The following is a 25,095-nucleotide window of genomic DNA, read 5'->3' on the forward strand; positions in this document are numbered from 1 at the left end:
TAACTAAACTATCCCTATTTAAAACAGTTTTTGAGGACATTTGGGAGGAGAGAAGAAATACCCCACTGGTAAAGCTGCCAGGTAACACTTTGAGGCCATATATTTTTTTTTTAGGCTTTGTTTGTTTTCTTTGTTGGATACTTCTTGACTTGTTTCTGCTCTTCAAATGTCATAGTCATGAAACTGACTTAATATATTTTTCTTTTTTTTTGTTTTGTTTTGTTTTGGAGGGCACACCTAGCTGTGCTCAGGGCTTGTTCCTGGTTCTGTGCTCAGGGATCACTCCTGGTTGGGCTTGAGGAACCATGTGGAGTTCCAGGGATTCTGGGTCGACTGCGTGTAAGGCAGGTTCTACCCTCTGTACTTTCACTCTGCCCCCCCCCCCATCCTTTTTATTTATTTATTTATTGCTTTTTGGGTCACACCTGGCGATGCTCAGGGGTTACTCCTGGCTCTACACTCAGGAATCACTCCTGGCAGTGCTCAGGGGAACCATATGGGATTCTGGGAATCGAACCCAGGTCGGCTGCGTGCAAGGCAAACGCGCTACCCGCTGTGCTATTGCTCCAGCCCCTCAATCCTTTTCTTTTTATAAATTTTTATTTTTATTAAAGCACCAGGCTGGAGCGATAGCACAGCCGGTTGGGCTTTTGCCTTGCATGCGGCTGACCCAGGTTCAATTTCTCCGTTCCTCTCAGAGAGCCCGGCAAGCTACCAAAAGTATCCTGCCCATGAGAGTATCCCGCCCCCACAGGAGAGCCTGGCAAGCTCCCCGTGGTGTATTCTATATGCCAGAGATAGTAACAAGTCTCACAATGGAGACATTACTGGTGCCTGCTCAAGCAAATCAATGAACAATGGTGGGAGGAAAGTGCTATAGTGCAGTGTATTGAAGCACCATGATTTACAAAATTGTTCATAATACAGTTGTTTGTCATTTAGTGTTCAAGCATCACCAATGGACCTTCTCTCCACCAATATCCCCAGTTTTCCTCTCAGCTCCACCCTACCTCCTTTGTCATATAACAAATTTACTTTATGATTGCTTGGCCCCTTGGGCTGTCTCTCCAATCCTATTGTGATTATATTTTTCAAGGTATGTGTACCTGGGGCCCAAGTGATACTATAGCAAGTGGGGCGCTTACCTTGTACGAGACTGGCATGAGGCTCAAGATAAATCGGTGGAAGCCAATTTGTGATTGTTATATGACAGATCTTTTTCTTAACAAGATGGAATTACTGACAAGAGGCAAAGAGCTTTCATTTTGGTTTCTCGGTGTCAAGGCTGTTGCAACCTCACTGTGCTTTTCAGAGGAGTGGCCAAGTTGCGGGTATTTTATTAAATTCAGGTATGCTTAGTTACTATTTATTAGTAATTTTCTGTACAATTTATGCATGATTGGACAGTCAAAAAAAAAAGTACTACCACCCCAGTGGCTGTTTATCCTAAAACATGGAGTCTACAGAGATAGTTCAGTGAGCTAAGTACATGGAAAGCATGCCCAAGTTCAGTCCCGAACTTCTCATGGTTCCCTGAGCACCAGGGAATGACTCCCAGGCATACAGCAGGAAGTAGCTCCAGGCAGTGGTGGGTGTGGCTTCAAAACAAAAATAACTGAAAATCATGAGCAGTCCTAATGGGGGCATATGACTCAGTGTGGAGATAATGGAAGCCAAAGGCTTGGCACCAGGTAGGTGCTAGTTATGAAGTCTTGGCTGTTGTCAGTGTTTTGTTATTGATTTGGGGGACCCAGGAAGTTCCAGGACTTGAACCCAGGTCTCCTTCAGGCAAAGCATATGCTTGCCCCTTGAACTGTCTCTGCAGTCCTGTTGTAGATTATATTTTTCAAAGTGTCTGTACCTGGGGCCCAAGTGATGAGTATACCAGATTGGGCACTTGCATGAGATAAGCCTGGATTCTATCCCCAGCATCCCATGTGGTCCCCCAAGCCCACCAGGAGTGATTCCTGAATGCAGAGACCCGGTATTACCACTAAGCACTGATGAGGGTTGGAGTGGGAGGGACACGGCAATGCTCAGGGGTTATTCTTGGCTCTGCAGTCAAGAATTGCTCATGGTGGTATTAAGGGGACCATATGAGATGCTGGGGATTAAACCCAGGTCAGTGGCATGCCAGGCAAATGCATTACCCACTATACTATTGCGGTGGCCCCTGTTTTTTTTATGCTTGCCCTGAGGTAGTTGTTAATTGTGATGATGTGTCACAAATAGTGATTCCTTGTCATCTTAAAGAGTTTCTAGGTATTTCAGGGATGGGAAAAGGGAGGGGGCTTTGGTGGGTTGGTTGGTTGGTTTGGTTGGTTTGGTTTTGGGGCTTTCTCCTGGCTTGTGCTCAGGGTCACTCCTGTGCTTGGGGAACCGCATGGATACCCTGGTCAGAGGCACTGTCTGTAGCACTGTCCTCCTGTTGTTCATCGATTTGCTTGAGCGGGCCCAGTAACGTCTCCATTGTGAGACTTGTTACTGTGTTTGGCATATTGAATACATCACGGGGAGCTTGCCAGGCTTTCCCTTGCGGGCGAGATACTCTCGGTAGCTTGCCGGGCTCTCCGAGAGGGGCGGAGGAATCGAACCCGGCTTGGCCAGGCCTGCTGAGCAAGGCAAATGCTCTGCCGCTGTGCTATTGCTCCAGCCCTGGTCAGAGGCATGCAAGGAAAACACCTTACCCTGCTCTCTCCCTCTCTTGCCCTGTCATGCACTCCCCCCACCCTCCAGAGTTGCTTGTTCTAATAAAGTATTGATCCAGTGGTTCAGGGAAACGGAACCCTTTGGTTTTTGCTACTTTAGTAAAACCATGTAATTGTATTTATGTGAAATAAACTTTACATGCATTGTCTTAATTTCATAATTTGTGAACTCACTAATGAATTAGACTCCAGCACCCTTTGGGTAGCTTTTCCCCCTTCCCCTTTTCCCTCTGGTGGTGGTGGTTGGGACAGTGGGGCAAACGCATGTGGCTGTGGTGTCTTGGAGGTCCCCCCTTCTCAGTATCACTTTTTCATAGGCACCTGGAACTTGAGAAATAGATGGGTCTCCTTAGATAATGCTGTTCAGTTTTCCTCATAGGATATTTTCAGGGGAAATCATTGTCCTCATTTTACTGTTGGGTATCCTGAGATATGGTATGAAAATTGTAATAATAGCAAATCTGTTGAGCATTGTATTCCAGGAAGTGTACACATGCCAACTCTGTTTTAAGCATGTTGCTTTTTTTTTTTTTTTTTTTTTTTTTTTGCTTTTTGGGTCACACTTGGCGATGCACAGGAGTTACTCCTGGCTGTGCACTCGGCAGTGCTCAGGGGACCATATGGGATGCTGGGAATCGAACCTGGGTCGGCCGCGTGCAAGGCAAACGCCCTACCCGCTAAGCTATCGCTTCAGCCCCAGCATGTTACATATATTAACTCAAGCCCCAGAGCAGTTTTATAATGAGTACCATTGTTATCTCCGCTTTATAGATGAGGAAACTGATGAGGTCATGTGAACATACATTTGATAAGTATAAAAGTTGAGATTTGAATTCAGTGTAACAGTCTGTTTTGTTTTGGGCGGCATCTGGCTGTGCTCAGGGATTACTCCGGCCTCTGTGCTCAGAGGTGGTGCTCAGGGAATCAGTCCAGTTCCAAGGATCGATCCAGCATTGGCCAGGAAAACACTAAACTTCCAAACTATCTCCCCAGCCCAAAGAATCTTAACTCTATAATAGTTCAGCCTCTTAATCACTGTATTGTAGTGATTATAAATATAGTAATGATTATGGATGTAGTGACCATTTCATAGTATGTGTAAATTGTCATTAGATGTCACCTTAAAATTGTACAGTGAAGGGCTGGAGAGATAGCACAGCGGGTAGGGCGTTTGCCTTGTACAAGGCTGACCCAGGTTCGATTCCCAGCATCCTCTATGGTCCCCTGAGCACCGCCAGGAGTGACTCCTGAGTGTAGAACCAGGAGTAGTCACTATGCACCACCAGATGCGGTTCAAAAGGCCAAAAAAAAAATTGTACAGTGATTCAATACAAAATTTTTTAAAATAACTTTAGAGGGATGGAGAGATAGTATAACAGGTAGGGTGCTTGCCTTGCATGTGGTCAATCTGTGTTTAAACCCCACTATCGTTCCCCCAAGAGTTGCCAGGAGTAATTCCTAAGTGCAGAGTCGGTAGTAACCCTTGAGCACAGATAGGTGTGGCCTTGAATACAAAACAAATAACTATTGGGGGCTGGAGAGATAGTACAGTGGTTTGGGTTACGCCTTGCATACAGCTACTCTTGTTTCATGCCCAACACTGCACATGGTTCCCTTGACACCACCAGGAGGGGATCTTGAGCACAGCTGGGTGTGAGTCAAACCCCACCCCAAACCCTGGAATCACTGTATTGGGCCAGAGAGATAGTCCAGTATGCTGAATTGCAAGCTTTTCATGCTAGATACCTGAGTTTGTCCCCCTAGCACTGACAGGAGTAACTGAGCACTAAACTGGGAACAGCATCCAAGCACCTCTGAGTATGATCTTAAAAACATACACCAAAAAAAAAAAAAAACCCAATGTATTTGGGGAAGGAGATTGAGCACATGGCAACTCCTGGCTTTGTGCTCAGGGTTAAGTTCTACAAGTGCTTGGAGAGCTATATGCGTCTAGCTTTCTTTCCCACTATATTTTGTTATGGAGTGGCAACTTAAGAATAGGCTTATGATCTTTTTTTTTTCTCTTTGGGTCACACCCAGTGATACACAGGGGTTACTCCTGGCTCTGCACTCAGGAATTACTCCTGATGGTGCTCGGGGGACCCTCTGGGATGTTGGGAATCGAACCCGGGTTGGCCATGTGCAAGGCAAATGCCCTACCTGCTATGCTATTGCTTCAGCCGCAAGCCTCACTTTTAATCCTTAACCAATATTATATTAAAAACTGTAAATGCAGTAGTAGAATGTGGGTTGTGGACTCCTTTTAGTGTTCCAGAGCTAAGACAGAAAGCTCGTGTCATCTTAACATCCGAGTAACTTGGACTAAGCAATAAAGTTCTATGTTAGATTCGCCTGCACCCCACTATAGGAAGTAACGAGGCGGTGTACTGGCAAAACATGAAAAAAGGACTGAGATGTTTGAGTTAGTGTATTGATCAGTATTAATTTTTATGTGGTTATCTATGTTTTTTAAAATACATTAAAGCAGCCCCTAATGTGGAAAACCCAATTTACATTGATTGAAAACAATTCAATAAGAAGGGGAGTCGGAAGAATAGATCCTCTCTGTCCAGGGCTGTACTCAATTCCGAGCACCGTATTTTCATATAACTCCTCTCAGCATTTCCAGAAGGGGAAGGTAGATGACTGGCGTAATGACCAGAAGTCGTATACATGGGATCAGTTGCTGGGACCAGGGCTACCAAACTCCAAATACTGTAAAACTCTTGGTGGAGAAAGGGAACACCTTATTCATCTGATGACTCACTTATTAAATTAAGACCCCTGTGTCTTTGTTGTTGCTTTGCTTCCATTTTTGAGCTGGGCTAGGGCTTATTCCTGGCTCTCTGCTCAGTGATTACTCCTGGTGGTGATCCGGGGACCACCTGTGGTGCTGGGGATCGAACTGGGCTAACAGCATGCAAAGCAAGTGTCTAAACCCTTGTACTAAAAGACTGCTATGTTTTTATTATAGGGAGTCATAGTTTAATTTCAGGGCTGTAGCAGCCAACTTGAATCCTGAAGTCCTGTAAAATAATAACCTCTTTCTCTCATTATCTCCCAGACCTCATTACCGCTTCCAGAGAGACCAACATCCTCTGCTTTCCTAGAGCAAAGCCATTCTACCAGTTACACATTCCCAGTCTCATCCATCAGAAGCTCACAACCCCTGTGTAGCTCTTACAGACTCTTGAGAAGAGAATCACAGTAGACCTACTTTGGCCAGTGTCTTTCCAGTCCAGTTTGCAGTCCCTGTCTCTGTCCCTGTCAGCTTGTCTAGCAGCCTAAACCTGGCACCTCTCAGACAGGGCAGTGGCTATTGTTAGAGAAAAGAGGTGTTTGTTGGTGTGAACTGAACTGACAAAATAACGTAAAAGAAATCCGACCTTGTGCAGGTTCTGCTCTCGCCATAGGTGGCTCTTGGGCAGCCTCATTGCCTTCCTGCTGCCTTTCTGCAGATGTGTTCCAAGTGTATCCAACTCATTCATCAAGAGTTTTCCCACCGCCTTCCACCTTCTGTACCCCACACCTAAACACCGCAAGCCCATAAGCCTCACTGCATGTCCTGTTCCCTCTGGTGGAAATTCCCTGTGGAATACTTCCACGGCTCTAAAGCCCAGTTGAAGTACAGGCTTTCCTGTACTTCTCTGGCTCCAGAATCATTCACTTCTCTGTGCCTACTGTCTTTCTAATCAGTATCGACTGACCATGGGACTGATGCTTGTATCCTCCTCAGATGATAATGAGGTACAGAATGGGCACAGAGGAGACCCCTCAGATACTCATTCAGCACTAAATATCAAGAGATGCTGTGAAGCAGGAAGTAATAATTAGTGAGTCTATATTCATATTTTTCCTTTGAAAATATTTGTTGTTTTTATATTTTTTTTCAACGAAGACTTCGTAAACTCAACCTCTTCTATTTATCTTAAATGACAAAAGAAACCTTAAATGTTCATTGCTGAGACTGGAACTGTAACAATTGAAATAGGACAAGCCACAGATCTGCAGATTCTTTTCTCCACCTGGAAAATCAAAATTTGCATGATTCTGAAAACTTTCGTCATAAATCGACTCTTGTTTACTAGTTCAAAGATTTCTACATGTTAAGAGGAAGGATAGAGGGGACCAGAGAGCTAGTACAGCAGGTAAGGCTCTTGCCTTACACGCAGCTGAGCCAGATTCATCTTTAGCCCCCTGTCTGGAACCCGGAGTCCCACCAGAAGTGAGCAGAGTCAGGAGTAAGTCCAGAGCACTGCCAGGCGTGCCTCCTCCAGAAGAAGAAAGAGAATGGAACTCTGGATTTCTTGTCCCAACCTGTTAAGTAAAGGGGGAGGTAGGCAGCATTTTCCCCGAATTAATTTCTTGTGGCTTCAGCTAGTAACAGGTTTATGAGCCATTTCATCTTTTGTTGAAGACTTAAGCAGATTAATGGTGAACACTTACTTTGACTTTTCACCATCTTTTCTTTAAAAACCTGTAAGAATAACTCAGACAGATAGTCCATTCTAATCTTGTCTATTGCTTACATGCTTTCATTCAGCTAATTTGGGGGTTTGGGGGCGGTGGCACCCAGTGGTATCAGGGCTTACTCCAAGCTCCGTGCTCAGGGATCATTCTTGGCAGTGCTCAGGGGACCATATGCAGTACTTGGGATCAAACCTGTGTCTTCATGTGCAAGACAAGTTCCTTAACTCCTGCATTATCGCTCTGACCCACAACTGATGTTTTAAAACCCTCTGGGGGATGGAGCGATAGCACAGCGGGGAGGGCATTTGCCTTGCACCTGGCCGACCCAGGTTCGATTCCCAGCATCCCATATGGTCCCCTGAGCACCGCCAGAAGTAACCCCTGTGCATCGCTGGATGTGACCAGAAAGGGGAGGGAAAAAACCCTCTACAAATGGATTTTTATAGTCATATATGCAGTGACAGAGGAAGGGAATTTGAATAGAGTAGAAATCCTCTGACTTAAACTTTTTAAGTTTGTTTGCAAATGAAATTTTCAGGTATCTTTTCAGTTTCTTCACTGCCACATGACTTTAGGCCTTCGTTTCAGTGATGGCAAGCTTAGAATTGTGCAGCCTGCTCATCAGGGAGGTGGAAGCAGTAATTCAGTCGGAACACTCCTTTTATTTTCAAATTCCTTTTACCAGGTAAATTCCAGGTTGCCTTAGCTGTCAGTGTCATTTTGGTGCAATGAACAACTCTCCTCTCGGTTTCCTAGATCTGGCCTTCCTCACAGTTTGAAAAGCAGGTCTTGATAAAAATCAGTTTCCAAATGTAATTTGTGTAACTTGATCTCTTGGAATGGGTTAAATGCCCTTCTTTTGAGGGGGGTGAGGTATTTTTGCAACAGTGGGGCTTAGCAGAGGCATGAGTAATAGAGGCCTTTTCATGATAGACTCTGAAGATCACTAAAACAGATGAAGTGGCCCTCGGTACTGGTACAGAAGTCCTTCTTGCCCACTCACTGGATGGGGAGAATACACTCGGTCCGTCATTTCACAGATCTCGTGAGAGCTGTTGCTTATTTGGTTGGGGGTTCTGGGAATGAGGCGGCATTCTGACGCTGTTTTGATGTATAGCTTCCTTTTCTTCCTGCACGCCATGCCATGGGAAGCAGCTTGGTACAAAGGGAAGTCTGTTGGTAGAAAAGTGAATGGTAAGGCCTAAACTCAGCCCCAGAGCAAGCTGTGTGACCTTAGATAATTCACTTTACTTTTCTTACTCTTAATCAAGTCACTTTTATCTTTTTTGTAATAAAAATGAAATGAATGCTTTTTCTTTAGAATTCCTTGGTCACATCATCTCACTTCATTTCCCTCGCTTCATACCGCCCCTTCTCAATGTCCTGTTTTTCCCTGTTGCTGTTTCTCCGCACATCTTTTTCCTCCTCAGATCTTATCTATGGCCAGAGCTTTAAGTTTTGCCTGTGTTAAATTCTTCATTTTCTCCTAGATACCTAGCAACCTTTGTTGCATTTCTGTCATAATCCTGTTAAACTGAAGCCGCTGGTTTTGCCCTCACTCAGGTTTTTTTTTTCTTTTTAATTAGTGCTTCTCTCTCTCTCTCTCTCTCTCTCACACACACACACACACACACACACGCACGCACGCACACTACCGCAAATATTCTTAGCCCTTGCTCATTTTACAAATTTAAGTTTCATTTAGTGATAAACACATTTTGTGGGGGGATTGGGCCATACCCAGCCGTGCTCCTCACTGACTCCCACTCTGGCTCAGGAGTCACTCCTGACAGTGCTCAGAGATCCGTAATCCAAGTCTTGTCTACTTTCCCTCTGAGCTGCTTTTCACTTGCATTCCATTTCTGTTAGAGGATTTCCAGTGCTGTTCATCTTGTTGCATCCCGTACTTTGCATTGATATTCTTCGGATACTGCCTTTGTTTTGTTGTTTGTTTGTTTGTTTGTTTTGGGACCACACCCGGCAGTGCTCAGGGGTTATTCATTACTGACTCTGCACTCAGGAATTACTCCCGGGGTTGCTTAGGGGACCACGTGGGATTCTATCTCTCCAGCCCAAGTTTCCTTGTATTCCATGTAGCTATCCAACAGCATTATTCCAACAGTGGTAATTAAAAACATTTGCTTTTCCCTTACTGCCTTCTAGTACTGCCTTTAAAATAAACATCTGTATATTCTTAGTTATGTTGTAATAACTTTCCATTCAGCTCCATTGGTCTATTTGTCTTATCATTGAGCCAATAAAATACATCTTAATTACTCTTCCCTTTAAATGAAAACAAATACTCTTGTGTAGTAATCAAGTCTTTTTATTTTTAAGTACCTGCCATTATTTTGCATTTTCATTATAGAACTAGCTTGTGAGTCATATGCACAGAATTGAATTTTGGTTTGTTTTTATGCTGTGTTCTGTGCTTATAGCCACTCACAGCAGTGCTCGGGAAACCATGCAGTGCTGGGAACAAACCTGGGGCTTCCCTTGGCGTGCATGTGACCCAGGCCTCTGAGCTGTCTCCCTGGACTCTCAGTTGGGATGTTTTCCTGGGATTTTACTGATTGTAGAGATGTTGACAGTAACAATTGCTAGTCTGTGAACATACTACTGTATTTCCCCATTTACTGAAGGCTTCCTCATTTTTTCATAGAAATGCTTTATACTAAGTATTTCACCATTTCTCCCTAGGTTTCTACATGTTAAATCTTTATTAGACTGATTTCTATTTAGATTTTTTGATGCTATTGTAAATCACATCTTTTTTAAAAAAATTTCTTATTGAATCGCTGTGAGATAGACCCTTACAAAGCTGTTCATGATTGAATTTCAGTCATACAGTATTCCAACACCCACCCCTCCACCAATATACGTTTCCCAGCACCAGTGTCCCCAGGTTCCCTCCTATCACCCCTCACCCCTTGCCTGCCTCTATGGCAGGTGCGCTCTCTTTTCTCGCTCTCTCTTGCTCGCTCGCTCATTCTCCCCCCCCCCCCCCCCCGCTTTTGGGCATTGTGGTCTGCAATATTGATACTGAAAGGCTAATATATGTATTATTTTTGTGTACTGCAAAATGAATGTAGTCATTCTATATCTGTCCCTTTCCTTCTGACTCGGTTCACTCAGCATGATACTATCCATTGCCATCCATTAATAAGCAAATTTCATGACTTCATTTTTCCTAAAAGCTGCATAGAGTTCATTGTGTAGATGTGCCATAGTTTCTTTATCCATTTATCTGTTCTTGGGCAGTCAGAATGTTTCCAGATTCTGGCTGTGGTGAATAGTGCTGCAGTGAACATAGGAGGTAAATCACATCTCTAAAATAAGGTTTAAAAGAAGGCTTTAGGCTTTAATGCAATATATTTCTATTGACATTACTGCCGACAGTCTCCAGTACGATGTTGATAGGAGATATTGATAATGCACTTTTTGTTTTACTTTAGAGAACTATAAAAAAGCTTTTTTAATGTGTGAAAAGCTCGTGGTAGAAGGATGAAATTTGGTCTAGATTTTATTAATAATCTTTTTTAGATAGAAAGCAAAATTTTGCCCTATTTCCAGTTGGCTGAGTACAATGATGATGATGATGATACTGAATTCTGTCAAAAAAAAATTTTTTTTTTTTAATTAAAACATGCCGTTTAAGGTGGTTGGGTTTTGGTTGGTTGGTTTGGGGTCATACCCATTGGTGCTCAGAGACTGCTTTGGTTCATTCTGGGGTGGGGGGCTGCGCGGGCAGTGATGGGGATCAGACCTGGACCTCCTGAATGCCAGGCACGCGGTCCAGCCTTGAAGCTATCTCTCTAACCCTCTATTGCTATTTTTTGCAGATAACAAACTGCCTATTCAGAGGTTTCAAATACCTATCATTTTTCAAACGCTCAGTTTTTCATTAACTCCTCAGTTTTTTCTCTTTTGTTTTTTGGGCCACACCCAGCTGTTTTCAGTGCTTATTGTCAGGGCTGCACTCAGATCTCTCATGACAGGACCCAGGGACTTTTATGGGGTGCCAGGAATCAAACCGAGGTCAACCATGTGCTAGACAGACACCTTACCCCTGTAGTGTCTGTACCCCTCTTTAGGTAAAAAAATACTGATTTAAGAACATTGGATGAATAGCTTAAAAGTGCTAAGTTAGGAGTGATTGTGAACATTGCTTTTGGGTTATATTGTCAGAAAGTGGTGTCAGTCATTCTGAATTTTCAGTGAGGCATATGGTGTAGTCGTTGACGACGATACCATTATACATACAGGTGTAGGCAAAAGTATTCTGCCTGAACAAGAGTATGAACTAGCTGCACAACTATTTCCAGAATGTTAATGGTTAAATCAGATTGGGGAATTTCCACTATCTTGCCTGAGGTCACATTCTGTTTTAAGGATTCCATTTTAAGGATGGAAATGAAAATGATATTGACCATGAAGGGAAAGGAAGGTGGGAGAAAATTTAACCGATAATTCTAGATGGATCCCCAAAGATTTCAAAAGACTATCATGGCATCTATATGAAATTTATACAGAAATGAAAAACTGACCACAGACGAATCTGAATGCCCTAGCCTTGGGTTCAACATTAACCTGGCCAAGAATGGGATATGAAAGTCATGAGTTAATTCCATATGTAATAAATGCTTCAGATTTTAAATGTCTGTGTCTCAGATGTGAATTAAGTGTAGGGAGATGGAAATTTGGAACTGGAAGGTCTTAGATTCTAATTTCATATTCACTCCTGTGCAACCAAGGTGACGGTTCCTCTTTAAGTTTCAGTTTCCCCTTTCTTTGCTTTTTTTTGTTTTCTGTTTTTTGTTGTTTGGGTCCACACCCAGAGATGCTCAGGGCTTACTCCTGGCTCTGCTTAGGTATCACTCCTGCCTGCCGGGCACAGGGAATTGATAAGGTGCCAGAAATCGAACCCAGGTCTACTGCATGCGAGGCAAACATCCTTCCCATTATACTGTCTGGCCACAAGTGTGCCTGTTTGTAAGTCTTTCCAAGAAACTGAAGGTCTCAGGTTCTGTAAAGGACAATGATCTCTCGGTTACTGTAATGAATTAAATAAAACAGTGCATGTGAAAACTTCTTGAACATTGCATAGTGCATAGTTGATGCCCCCTGAATGTTCTTTGCTCTCTGTATAGGGTAAGAATAATCTTTGCCCTGGCCCGGTAGAAGTGAAATGGTGGACGTGAACATGCTATAAGTACCCTTAAGTCCCAGTGGTGCTGAGGGGCTACTTCCAGTAGTTTTGGAAGAACAGCAGACCAAGTATGTGGAGCGCCCCCTCCAGCCCTTTGGTCCATCTCCTAACCTTTGGTCTCTTAACCTTTGGTTTAGCCCTTTGGTCCATCTTCTAGCCCTTTGGTCCATCCCTAGCCTTCCCTAAGTCCTGTTTAAGAAATATAAAAGTCTGTATCTGGTTCCTGATGGGCTTCATGACGGAGACTCTGTGCTTTTTTCTTTTAATGTTTTTTTTGGTTTACGTGGGCAAGGGCCTGACTTGCATGTGAATCAAATGGATAGATTTGGGTCTGGAGAGGTAGGTCGCTTGCCTTGTAGCCTGCTGACTGAGGTTCAATCCTTGGCACTCCATATGGTCCTCCAAACCCATCAGGAGTGATCCCTAAGCACTGCCAGATGTGCCCCTTCACCATCCAAGAAAAGAATGGATAGATTTGCTGTGATGTGGCCACAAAATGTGATGACTAGGTACATAGAATTTTTTTTAAGTAAAACCATTTTGTTTGGAGTTCTTTGAAGGGGAGAGGGGTAAGAGAGAGGCAAAGGCAGACACAGACTGACAAGAGGGGAGATGCAGGCAACACATGCGCTCGGATAGCATATATGGACCAGTACATAGAATTTAATGGTTCATCTTCTTATTGGTGGAGTAGCTGTTAAGAAATTGTATCTGTATCATCACTATCATATGTCAAAAAAAGGGTACCTTACCAATTGTGAAGATTCAGCACTTAGGAAACATACAACATGTGCTTGGTGTGGAATCTGGTTTCCTAAGTGCTATATCGTGTATCTTGTAACCATCATTTTTTTTCCCCACATGCTTTGAGAGGAGTTTGCCAAATAATACATTTCTTTTTTGCTTTTTTATTTGGAGAGGGGCGTACCCCATCGTGCTTGGTGCAATCACAGAATAAGTGAGGGGCGTGGTGCTCTCTCTCCACGTGGGCCGAGAGGAGGGAACAGGCCAGGCTGGTTGGCGATCAGTTGCCTTTTCTTCTTCCTCTGTCTCCTTCCAGCCTCTCTTGCTGCCCCTATTCCCCCTTCTCCCGCCCACTCCCACAGCCTAGTGGCCGAGAACAAAACCCAAGGGTTGAGGTAGCAGTTACAGGTAGCTGAGGCAGCACAATCAACATATGAAAGCCCTTCCCGGGGAAACTTGCATACAGTGAGCACATCCTGCTAGTCATTTTGAATGGACACAGAGATATATTAAGCTTGTAGGGTGGTCTCCTGAAAATGTCTCGCTACAGACCCCAGACTACAGTGTTCAGGCCAGATTAGTCCTTCCTAACCCCAGCAGGGCCTTGTCCTGTCACTTCCCTTTGGGCAATGACAGAATTCATCCACGACGATGCTTTTAAGCTTGTTGCAAGTTTTATGGCACCTGGCCTGTCCCATTTTGATGCCAGGGTAGCTTACCACTGCTCTGGGTCCATCCAGTCCCTTCATCGGGACCCTGCTTCGGGTTGCTAGGTCCAGTAAATATTATTCAGTCAATTAATTCCCAAGTTGTAAAAGCATAGCATTAACTGTCTTCCTGTGTCTACAAAAGGGACATTGCTCTAAAGTAAACTATGCAAATGACATAAAATAGAACAGCCATATTTCACTTAGAAATCCAGAGATCTCTGAAGAACTTGACTTTACAAGTCACAGGTTCTGGTTAGGGGAAATGAGTGATTAACAGATAGGGGAAGCAGAATACAAAAGGAGAAGTTAAAGATGAATACGGAGGAAATGGGAGTGCTTTGGGAGCATTGTGATGGGTATTACTCAGTAAACCTGAACTCCTTTCCTTGGAGGAAATGGCAAACCAATGTTAAACCTAAAATGTTTAGAATTGTAATCCAACACTTGGAAACCAGATGGTTTCACACCACGGTCCCAACCAAGGATGAATGCTAGGCAAGTGCCTTAACCTTTGGCTTATTCTCTCTCCAGCCCATTTGAAGGGCTATGGTACAGATGAGGAAAGGGCTTTCATTTGTTCCTTGAAGGCTTTCTTCTGGGGTCTGGAGAGATAGGACCAGGGTTAAGGTGCGTGCCTTCTTGTCCCCTACCCCTGTTCTATCCCTGGCACCATACATGATCTCATGAGCATGCTAAGAGCAAAGAGCCATGAGGACTGACAGGTGTGGCCCCGAAACAAAAGAACAACTTCCTTCTGAGTTAGTGCCTGTTTGTAGACGCAAACGTGGCAAGAGGAGTAGCTGTAGCCAAACAGAACTTCGAGGGAATGTAGTATCTTGAAACAGTAAGTGGAGAAATTTGCACCTCTAGTCTTTGATCTTAGTTTGGCCTTTCTTATTTATTTAATAGATTAATTTTTGGTTTGGAGACCACACCATCAACGCTCAGAAATGCAGTGTGTGGGACACAGCCAGGGTTGACTGTTTGCAGGCGAGCCCCTTCCATACTATCTCTCCTCACTGTAGCCTTTTAGAAACTGTTACACAGGAAGAGAACAGTGTTACAAAACACAACATTCTTACAGGTCTATACTTAACTGTTATTCAGAGGGTGCTTTGCTCCAGATTCAGATGTTTAGAATGTGGGCTGGAGCGGTCATTAGTTTGCTTGCCTTGCATGTGGCCCACCCAGGTTCAATCACTGACACCATGTCATATTCCCCGGGACTAAGTCCTGAGCACAGTTGGGTGTGACCCAAAAGCATACGGACATTATGACCCAACAGGTGTTAATCAGAATGTCATCTGAGTGTTTTATGAAGAGCTTTGTTTTCTTTCCTGTAGGAGGGATGGGATTGCTCAGGGGGCTATTCCTGGCTCTCTGCTCGGGAGTGTCCCCTGGTGGGTGGTCTTGTGAATGTATGTGGTGACAGGGATCAAACCAGCAAGCTCCTTAACATGCCCTGCACGGTCTCTTGCAGCTCAGCTCCATTTTTCTTCTTTTTTATTTTTAATTTTTTTAAAAAATTAAATCATGATGAGATACACAGTCACAAAGTTGTCCGTGATTGGGTTTCAGTCATACAGTGTTCCAACACCCCTCCCTTCATCAGTGTACATTTCCCACCACCAGTGTCCCCGGTCATCCTCTTTCTATCCCCCACCCTCAGTGATACTCCATTTCTCCTGTTGACAGATGAGGGTCAGCCACTTCCTAAATTAACAAGTTGCTTAACTCTTTTTGAGATAATCATATTTTCATTACCGCGTGAGGATAGTAATAGTGTCCACGTATGCAATTATGAGAATTACTTGACACAATACGAAGTCTCAAAGTGCTTAGTGAAATTGTATCAGTGACCAACAAAAGGTGCCCTTTTTCCCCTCTTCATTGAAACACGTTGTTGACAAAGTTGTTCGTGGTGCTTTGTTATAGGCATTCAATATTCTAACACCTTCCTCCACCACCGTCTCCATTTTCCCATTTCTCAATCTTGCCCTCATAGCACAATAATTGTCTGTTATCATTAAGTGGCTAATGGAATCATCAAAACGTATTTTAGTAGATGAAAATTTGTGAGAATTGTGAGTCTCTTGAGCAAGGCAGCAGCGGGATGTGGGTATTAAAAGGTGTCATTCTTGCAGATACTGATTCATTATGGCTTTTAGAAGTCTTTCCTAATAGAGTTCTGATTTTTGTTTCAATGTCTGCATAATAGAATATTTATGCTGGAGCGATAGCACAGCGGTAGGGCGTTCGCCTTACAAGCGGCCAACATGGCCGACCCGAGTTCGATTCCTCCGCCCCTCTCGGAGAGCCCGGCAAGCTACCGAGAGTATTCGATATGCCAGACACAGTAACAACAAAGTCTCCAATGGAGACGTTACTGGGCCCGCTCGAGCAAATCGACGATCAACGGGAGGGCCTTTACCTTACCTTTACCTTTACCCTACAAGCAATCATGACTTCCTATCAGTATTTATGCTCCATTTCTAAGTTATTTCAGCTATTCAAGTCCAAAGTCTAAGAAATTCCATCCCAGACACAGTGCTGCTGTTATGCCATTCATTTTGCCTCTTTGATCTTTTCTGGATTGGTGTTTAAATTCACTGTTTGCTCCAGTGATTACCTTGCACTTCCTTTGTGTTACTTTGTTTTGTTTGGGGACCCAACCAGCAGTGCTCAGGACTTACTCTTCGCTCAGTGCTCAAGGGACCATATGTCGTACTGGGCCAAACTCTGGTTTTATAGAGTTATCTTAGTTAAGCTTCTCTTTGCAGATAATAGAAACTTTCTTAAATTAGCCAAAGGAAAGAAAAAGTGTTTTATTGCCAGAACACAGGTTTGATGGTTTGTCAGTTTGCTTTCAGAAGGCTCATCGACACCGTAGGAGAGCCTGTGAGGAGCCAGAGAGCTGGCACCACTGCGCACGGCCAACCCGGGTTCAATATATGGCACTTCATCACAGTCCTCTAAGCACAGAGCCAGGAGTAAGCCCTGAGCACTGCGAGATGGGGCCCAGAACTTAATACATAAAAGCTACCACAGACTACGTGGTTTAACACAATAGAAATTAATTTTCCCATAGTTCTGAGCCAAAACTCCAAAAGCCCACGTCCCAGCAGCAGTGAGGATGTGGCTGGAGCTGGGCTTCCTCCAGCGCTCCCAGGGGAGACGCTTTTCCTTGCCCCTTCAGCTCCTAGGAGCTTTCCAGTATTCTTTGGCTCGAAGCTACCTCTGCCTCTGGCATCACATTAGGGTTAGGACAGGTGGTGTGCGTGTGTGTGTGTGTGTGTGTGTGTGTGTGTGTGTATTTCCATTTCCGTGGCCATCTGTCTTTGGGAGGAGAGACTTTGCTCTAAGGACTCTTCTTGGGAGCCCTGGCAGTGCTCAGATGGGGACCTTACCTCCAGCACTCTCTCCAGCCCCCCTCCAGGTCCTCATGTTGATGCCATCAACAAAGACCCTTTTTCCTTACAAGATAACATTTACAGGCTTCAGGGACTAGGACCTGATTCCTCTGGGAATTCCTAGTAGGGGTCCCAAAGAGATATTTTAACACTAGCCTATAATGAAGCCTTCCTTCCGCTTCCCTTCTCTGTGTGCCACCATGACCCTCCTTCAACGTTGTCTATAACTGTTTTCTTCCCAGGCATATAATTCACACATAAAATTAAGGCTGGACTGTTAAGATAATGATAATGGAAACAATAGTTCTCATTTTTTTAAATGTCCTGGTGGCCCAGTCATTGTAGTGAGTACGTTACCAGTGGCTTGTAGGTACCATATCATCCCCATCAAACAGATGAGAGGCACTAAGAGAGGTGAAGCAACTTAATTTGCTTGGATTCGCCCAGTTAAGTGTCAGAACTGGCATTCAAATAAAGGTATCTTCATCCTGAGGGTGATGCTCGTAATCGTTGCCCTTTGCTTATAACTCTGGAATTTGTTGGAAATCTGGTTTTCTGCCTTGTCTCTAATCAGAATCTTTGGTGGAAGTTTCTTGCATTTGCTAGGCAGACTGACATCCTAGTTCAGCAGAGTGCTCTCTGTCACATGCTTGTTCTTGTTCCCGAGCCAGTGGAATCTGAAGGAAGCAGAAGCAGAGAGCTCTATTCCTGCCTCGGTTTCCCTTTGGACTACCTTGTTTGATCCTAGGAAGGCCGTGATTGCCCTTACTGTGGAGATCATGGCAATTTATTTCTGTTTGCCCCGTACCTCTTACAGGGCTTGGACTCAGGACTCCAAGCAGCTATTCTACCAATATATTTTTCCTTGAGGGACTTTGCAGTCATTGTGCTGGAGATCAAATCTCGAACCTCCCACATGCAAGGCAAATGTTCTGCAACTCACCACCATCCCCACCTCACCCAGTCAGGGACTTAGAGTCGCTGCTGTTCTGTGTCTTAGAGCGGTGTCTGGAATAGAATAGTGGCTCAGCATATCTGTTGTGTTGACAGCTGACTGACTTAGCCAGGCATAGTGTAAGCTTCACTTCGTTACCAATTTACAACTGTAATTTAGGACCGTGTGCCATATAGCGGACACTTAGATTGTCACTAATCCTCACTACCTTCCTGCAGCACAGAGGTGGTATGACTGTGGCTGAAGAAAGAAGGGAAGGGAGCCAGAAGTCAGAGGCACCTCCTAGATTTCTGACTCGGACGCTGGTCCCAGTGCTGATGAACCCATGGGGAAGAGCAGTAGCAGTCGTCACTCTAACAGAAGTTCTGTGTCTGGTATCGTCCCACAGGTGCAAGGACCTGTTCTCCGGACAGGAGCTACAAAAGAACCCTTTGGCCTGGGGAGGCTGATATTCTCCATCTCCCCAGAGCTGGGCTGCTTCTTTTAGAACTTGAGGTTTATAACCGTTATCTCTATCGTGTTCTAACTTGAATATGTTCAGTTTCTGTTCCAGATGATCGGGCTGAACAACGCACCTGCCTCATTTGTGGGGACCGCGCCACAGGCTTGCACTATGGAATCATCTCCTGTGAGGGCTGCAAAGGGTTTTTTAAGAGGAGCATTTGCAACAAGCGGGTATACCGGTGCAGTCGTGACAAGAACTGTGTCATGTCTCGGAAGCAGAGGAACAGGTGCCAGTATTGCCGCCTTCTCAAATGCCTCCAGATGGGGATGAATCGGAAGGGTGAGTAGTGCTCGGTCCCCGACCACCCACCTTTCTATTTGAGTGTCAGTAGAGTAAAGGCAGTTTTTTCCCATTCCAGGCTGTGTACTGTGTACTCACAACCCCAAAATCTGTCACAGTTCCTGCCTCTAGTGGTCTCTTTGGTTTATCGGGGAGAAAGACTGGTGAGCTGATAAGGCTTCGTGGGAGTAAATGCATAGGCTTCGTGCAGCAGAGCCCCAGTAAACAATCAGATCCGGGCTGGAGAGAGCTCAGTGTGCTGAATGCATGCTTGGAATGCGGGACACCCGGGCTCAGTCCCTCGCGCTGCCTGGTCCCATGGACACTGCCGGGAGCTTCCCCCAAGCAGTTAGTCTACCATGGTCCCTGAGTGCCACCAGGTGTGGCCCAAAAACCAAAAGAAAAGCTTAGGGAGATTAATATATTCTGCATGGTGTTAGAGAGCATCATGACAGGTAGGAATTTTATTTTATTTTATTTTATTTATTTTTTTAATGTAGGAGTACTGCTATTTATTCAGCCAGGTAGGAATTTTAGATGAAAAGTCAGGAATGCACACATTTCCTCAGGGGGGCATCATTTTGTTTGCTCCAATCCAAGCACCCTCAGAGGCGGGGCATATCCAGAAACATGCATCCAAGTTGATGAGGGTTTGTGATTTATTGGAAAAAATCTCTGAAAACCATTAGGCTAAGGTAGAGTAGGACAGTGTTGCAGCTGAGATCAGAAAATCCAGAAGACAGATTTGGAGAATGGATACTTAGGGAGGAAAAGAGGAAAAGCCCACCTAGAATGTACAAAGAAAAGAGAGGATGCATCTGAAGCAGAAAGGGAAATTGCGCAGGTGTGAATGCATGGAAACTCAGAGAAGTTAATGACATCCTGGGTGTTGGGCGGCACAGCAAGTTGAAGATTGAGATTAAAATTGCAGGTACTTCTAGGAGACTCAGCACTGACTCTCCAAGCCCACAAACTGAACATAAGGAATTGGAGCTGAGGTGGGAAGTCCTGCCTGCAGTTAAGTTTGTGGAGGTGTGGCCAGAGGGAGTCGGTAGCAACCATAGAACTTTGTGAATGGCTAGAGTTCCTGTGGAGGGAGCCTTTGGGATATAGAAGAGACGTGGGAGAAAGAGGGCAGGGCCATTGCCAGACCCCTAGGAGTCAGAGCAGGAGACTGCAAGGGAACAGGCCAGCTGTGCAGTTTAGGCAGTTTGCTTTGTCTCTGATGTGGAAAGGTCTTACCTTTACAATGGGATAACACAGTGGTAGGGCGTTTGCCTTGCGCGCAGCCAGCCCAGCCAAGTCGGATTCGATTCTTCCGCCCCTCTCGGACAGTCTGAGAAGCTACCCGTTACGTGTTCAATATGCCAAACACAGTAACAAGTCTCAAAATGGAGACGTTACTGGGCCCGCTCGAGCAAATCGATGAACAGCGGAAGGACAGTGTTGCAGTGCTACAATGGGAAATACAGAGGTTAAAGCACTTGACATGCTTGCAGCCAACCCTGGGTCGATTCCTGCCACATCATTCTCCAAGCATCGTCACGCTCAGCCCTAGGAAACCCTTTACTTAGAACCCCTTACTTAGGTATGACCCTGGCAGCACCCTCTCCCAGCTCCAGAGGTGCCTGGTTCATTACTGACCCCTCCCCCACCCCAGGGTCTGTATAGCACCACATCCTTGTGTCCTTACGTTGACCTCCTGCTTGTTTGCCCCAGAATCACCTGGAAGGGTCATCAGCCCTCCTCAGCCTTGGGAGGCACTCCCTCCCCACACAGGTGATAAATGATCCTTTACCTTCCAGAATTTTCTAAAGGATCTAAATATGACAGTGTAAGGTTTAAGCATATGTTCTGTGCAGGGCTGGTGGGATTGTCAGATTTATAAGCTGTTCAAGTTGGTTTTGTAGCATTCATGAATGCATACATCCAATATGCTTCAGACTGCATTAAAACTTTCCTTTTGGAAGGGGGCCCTTATCTGGGGGGTCTGAGGGGGGTTCAGGCCACAACCTTCAGTGCTGGGGAGAGGCACATGATGGTGCAGGGCATATTCTGGACCTCTTGAGCCATATGCTGCCCCCAGACTCTGTGTGAAAAGTTAAAATAGATGTTACGGTAGATTTACCAATAGTGTACTGGTGGCCATGTTGCCAGTTAATAATTATTCAACTGTAAGGTGTTATTCATCTGTCAGAACTTGTACTAGACCACATGGACAGGCCTCTTCCCATGTCTAGCGTGTGGCATGTTGGTTGTCCTCTGAATGTCAGACACCTTAATAGGGCATTCAGCTTTTAGCAACTTTGTCCCCTGTCTTTCTCACCTCATTCTCTGCTCAGACCTTACTTCCTATGCCTCAGACTTGCCTCAGGTTTTTTCCTGTGCCTGGAAATCCTCTCCCTCCTGGGTTTGTGCTCAGGGGGTCACTGCTGGTGGTGATCAGGGGACCATAAGTGACCATAAAGAGTGCCATAAGCAAGCGCCTTGTCTGTCAAAGCATATTTTATACATTGCCTTCTTGAATACTCACTCTGGTGAATTATCCAGCTTCTCCAATTGGAGTTGGAGAGTCAGAGACCTCTAATAAACACACCTGTTTCTGGGAAGAAAAGGCTCACCCTCATATCCTCTCTGCCACTGACAGAAACTGCGAGGTGGCCCAGAAGGGTTAGAGAGCTCCCTCGTAGTTCATTTGCACAGCCGACTTGGTTTGTCATGAGAGGCACCGCTCAGAGGGGAATCCTGCCATCTTCTGGTTGGTACCAAGAAAGCAAAATTGAATTTGCTGTTGGCATTAAAATATTTTTGGCATGATGGAACTTTCTGTTCTACATAGAATAGCTGTATAAATACAACAAAGAATATATGTATGAGTATATAGAGTATGAGTATATAGAATATATACCTGAATAAAATATGACTATTCTGTATGGAATTGCTGTAACTATTCTATTAGCTCATGAGTCCAGCACATAACTCTGTGCATTTTCAAAACCTGTTCATCAAAATAAGTCACTTTTACTTTTCATACAAGCCAGTATGTGGGAGTTGGGGGTGGGAGGAGGCGGAGTGGCATGCAAACTGTGACAAATCCACCAGAAATAAATCACGTAGCCACAATGAAGGGAGAGAGGGGAAGGAGCTGACCTTGGAAAACAATGATTTGACTGTATTGTTCGGCTGAAGACAAAAAGAACACATACAAACGAAGCACTCTGTTTGTAAATTCATTTCTCTGGGGGCTATAGGCTAGGAATCCTGTCACTCTATTTGTATACTAGAGTTGCAGATGAGAGTCAAGTTTCTTGTATCAGAGAGGTTATGAATCCAGGAAAAAGGAACACTTGATTGAAACCTCCAGTGCTAGATTGAATTCAGAGATACCAATGTGGACTCTGTTTAGATAGGCAGACAGAAAATAGAGATATATGTGTGCGTACGAGTTCGTAGGTACAGATATTTCCTAGCCTCAATCATTGAGAGGAGCTTGAAACAGGGACATGCCAATGGCAGCGAACACATCTGGTGACCCAAATTCCATTTTCTGTTAGTAAAGAGAATCAAAGCACCATGGAGAACTGGTTAATTATAGGACTGAGGCAGGACCTTGAGTGTCTTAGTGCTAGAAAGTTAAAATGCACTATTTTTCTTTAATGGGGTTGAGGGGAGACAGGAAATGGAAATACTAATAAGGCATAGAAGCTCACCTGAAAAAAACTTCTAATGGCTAGAGTTGGCTGTAAAATAACCTTATATACATCTGTAACCCAAATAATAAAATATCCTTTCGTTCATACTGATAGAAATAATTGAATAGAGAAATGATGAGTTTCCTTATTGAAAAATTCTAATGAATATAAGAGGAAGTAAAGAAAATAGAAAATCACCATGGTAATAATTGCTGCAGATAAGATGCACTTGTGGATGTTAAAATAAGAGAGCAGAGGTTTGAACATAAATAGTATTTGCGTAGTCTCGAAATATTTTGAAATTACAAAGGGAAAAATAATTTCAGTAGAGAATTCTGGCAGCTACCCAAAAAGATCAAGGTTAATGCTGCGACTGAAACCCTGACATCATGTCCCCTGGGTGGGCTACCAAGAAGGCCCCTTTACGCATACACTTTCACAGGGAGAGATTTGTGTTCTGTCTCATCGTGAGGAAACATACAAGCCCAAATTGAGAGACATTCTTCAAAGTAGCTGACATTCTCTGAAGAGTCCCCCAAAGTGTCAAGGACACACAAGACAAGGAAAGACTGAAAGTGTCGCTGATGGGAGGAGCCTACTTGTGCACCAGCAGTGCAATTTATCTAATCTATCTCTTTCTTTCTTTCTTTCTTTCTTTCTTTCTTTCTTTCTTTCTTTCTTTCTTTCTTTCTTTCTTTGCATCTGCCTTTTATGGCTAGAGCTTCCCTCCTTCCTATGAGCCAGCCCTCTGCTATTCTCTTGTCTCTGGATACGGATGCCTTTTCCATCTTGGAAGTGGACTGTTGAGGAAATAAATTAGCAGGGCAGTGAGAGATCTAAGTAAGGGTGGGCTTTATATGTTCACCCTCAATAGTGCCCAGTTATCTGTCAGACACATAATCATCTTGCAGCCCACAGGATAAATTGGTCTCTGTTTTCTGGTTTTCTTGTTTGTTTGTTTCTTGTTTTTCTTTTTTGGTTTTTGGGTGTGCTTAGGGATCACTTCTGGCAGGCTCAGGGTACCATGTAGGGTGCTGGGGATCAAACCTGGGTCAGCTGTGTGCAAGGCAAGCACCCTTCCCACTGTATTATCGTAAGGCAGGTACCTTTTAACCCCCTGCACCCTCTCCAGATGATTTTTAAGACCTGTTGGCTTTGACATCAGCCTCTTCATTCCTTCGCTTTTCTGTCTGCTGCTCTGCACACAATCCATATTTCATCCTAGTGCTCTAAAGATTTCTACATGTGGTTTCATCTTCCTGGAATGTTTCATCTGACTCTAGATACTTTTTCCCCCATGTAAGTTTTTATTTCTGACTTTCTCTAGGAAGCCTTCTGATAGCGCTGCCTGCCCCCCAGATCACCCCTCCCTAGTGCCACTGTTCTTTTTTTTTTTATTTTTTTTGCTACCTTAGTATACTTTTCTCTTCCCTTACCCCACTGGGTTCTATGATCAACTCCTACTTTTCCCTGTCTCCCCCCAGCAGCTCGCCCGGTTAGGGTAGGATGCTTCCTGGTGTGATGGTTGGTCTGTGGTAGAGGGCCAGAGCAGTGTAAGTGGGATGGTGGAAATACCCATTAACTGATCAGAGGTGAGACAAAATGACGCTGAGCTATAACCCATGTCTTACATGTGTGAAAAGACCTAAAACTCCATTAATTTTGATGTCTTAACACGTAACTAGTTCAAAAGAAGAGGACAGGACAGGAAAGATAGTTCAGGGATTAAGGTTCATGCCTTGCATACAGCTACCCCTGGCTCAGTCTCTGGAACCATACAGATGGTTCTCCGAGCATTGCAGGGTGCAGCCCTGGAGACCCCTGAGCACTGCCAGAGTGGGTGGTCTGGGTAATTCCGGGCACTTCAGGGCTGAGCAGCATCCTGCATTGAGTCACCCACCGTTGGCTGAGAATTGCTGCCCATGGGCCTCCTGAGAACCGTTGGCTCGAAAAGAGGACAGAGGGAAGGGAGAACAGGAAAATCCACTGACCGGAGAGACAGTTTAGGGATCGAGGCAAGTGCACCAGTTCCATCCCAGCACCACACATGTCCCCTGGGCACCTCTGCGTATGCCCCCAAAATAAAAAAGTGTAAGATGGTCCCCTGAAAAGAAAACAGTCTCCTTAGAGAAGGTTAAATTGAATCCCGTTGTGCTGTACGGGTCCTGCGGCAGCCGCCCTGTCACTTGCCCAGGATAAATACGGAGCACAAAGACATCTTGGAGATGATAGGAGCAGAGTCTTGAGAGAGTAGGAACTAATACTCCTTCAAAGCATATAAAGCTCTTCCATAGATAACTCCCATCTCCCCCTCCTCTCCCTGTCTGTGTGTGTTAATATTAGCTACTTAGGAACAAGTTACAGACATTCGAACATAACCCTAGTACTAGCAAAATCAGGAAGTTTAACTTGA

At 44.5% G+C, this 25,095-nt stretch overlaps 1 protein-coding gene across 2 annotated transcripts in view; it reads left to right on the forward strand.

The window, feature by feature from the left end:
- The window catches only part of NR6A1 (nuclear receptor subfamily 6 group A member 1), a 201,108-nt gene that overhangs the window by 145,147 nt on the left and 30,866 nt on the right, over positions 1-25,095 (forward strand). For both annotated transcript variants that reach the window (XM_056138654.1, XM_056138655.1), the window contains exon 3: positions 18,748-18,990. In XM_056138654.1, coding sequence (XP_055994629.1) covers positions 18,748-18,990 — 243 coding nt within the window. The remainder of the gene's footprint in view (positions 1-18,747; positions 18,991-25,095) is intronic.

The sequence above is a fragment of the Sorex fumeus genome, unplaced genomic scaffold, assembly GCF_029834395.1.
Source record: "Sorex fumeus unplaced genomic scaffold, SorFum_2.1 ptg000129l, whole genome shotgun sequence".
NCBI classification, from domain to species: Eukaryota; Metazoa; Chordata; class Mammalia; order Eulipotyphla; family Soricidae; genus Sorex; species Sorex fumeus.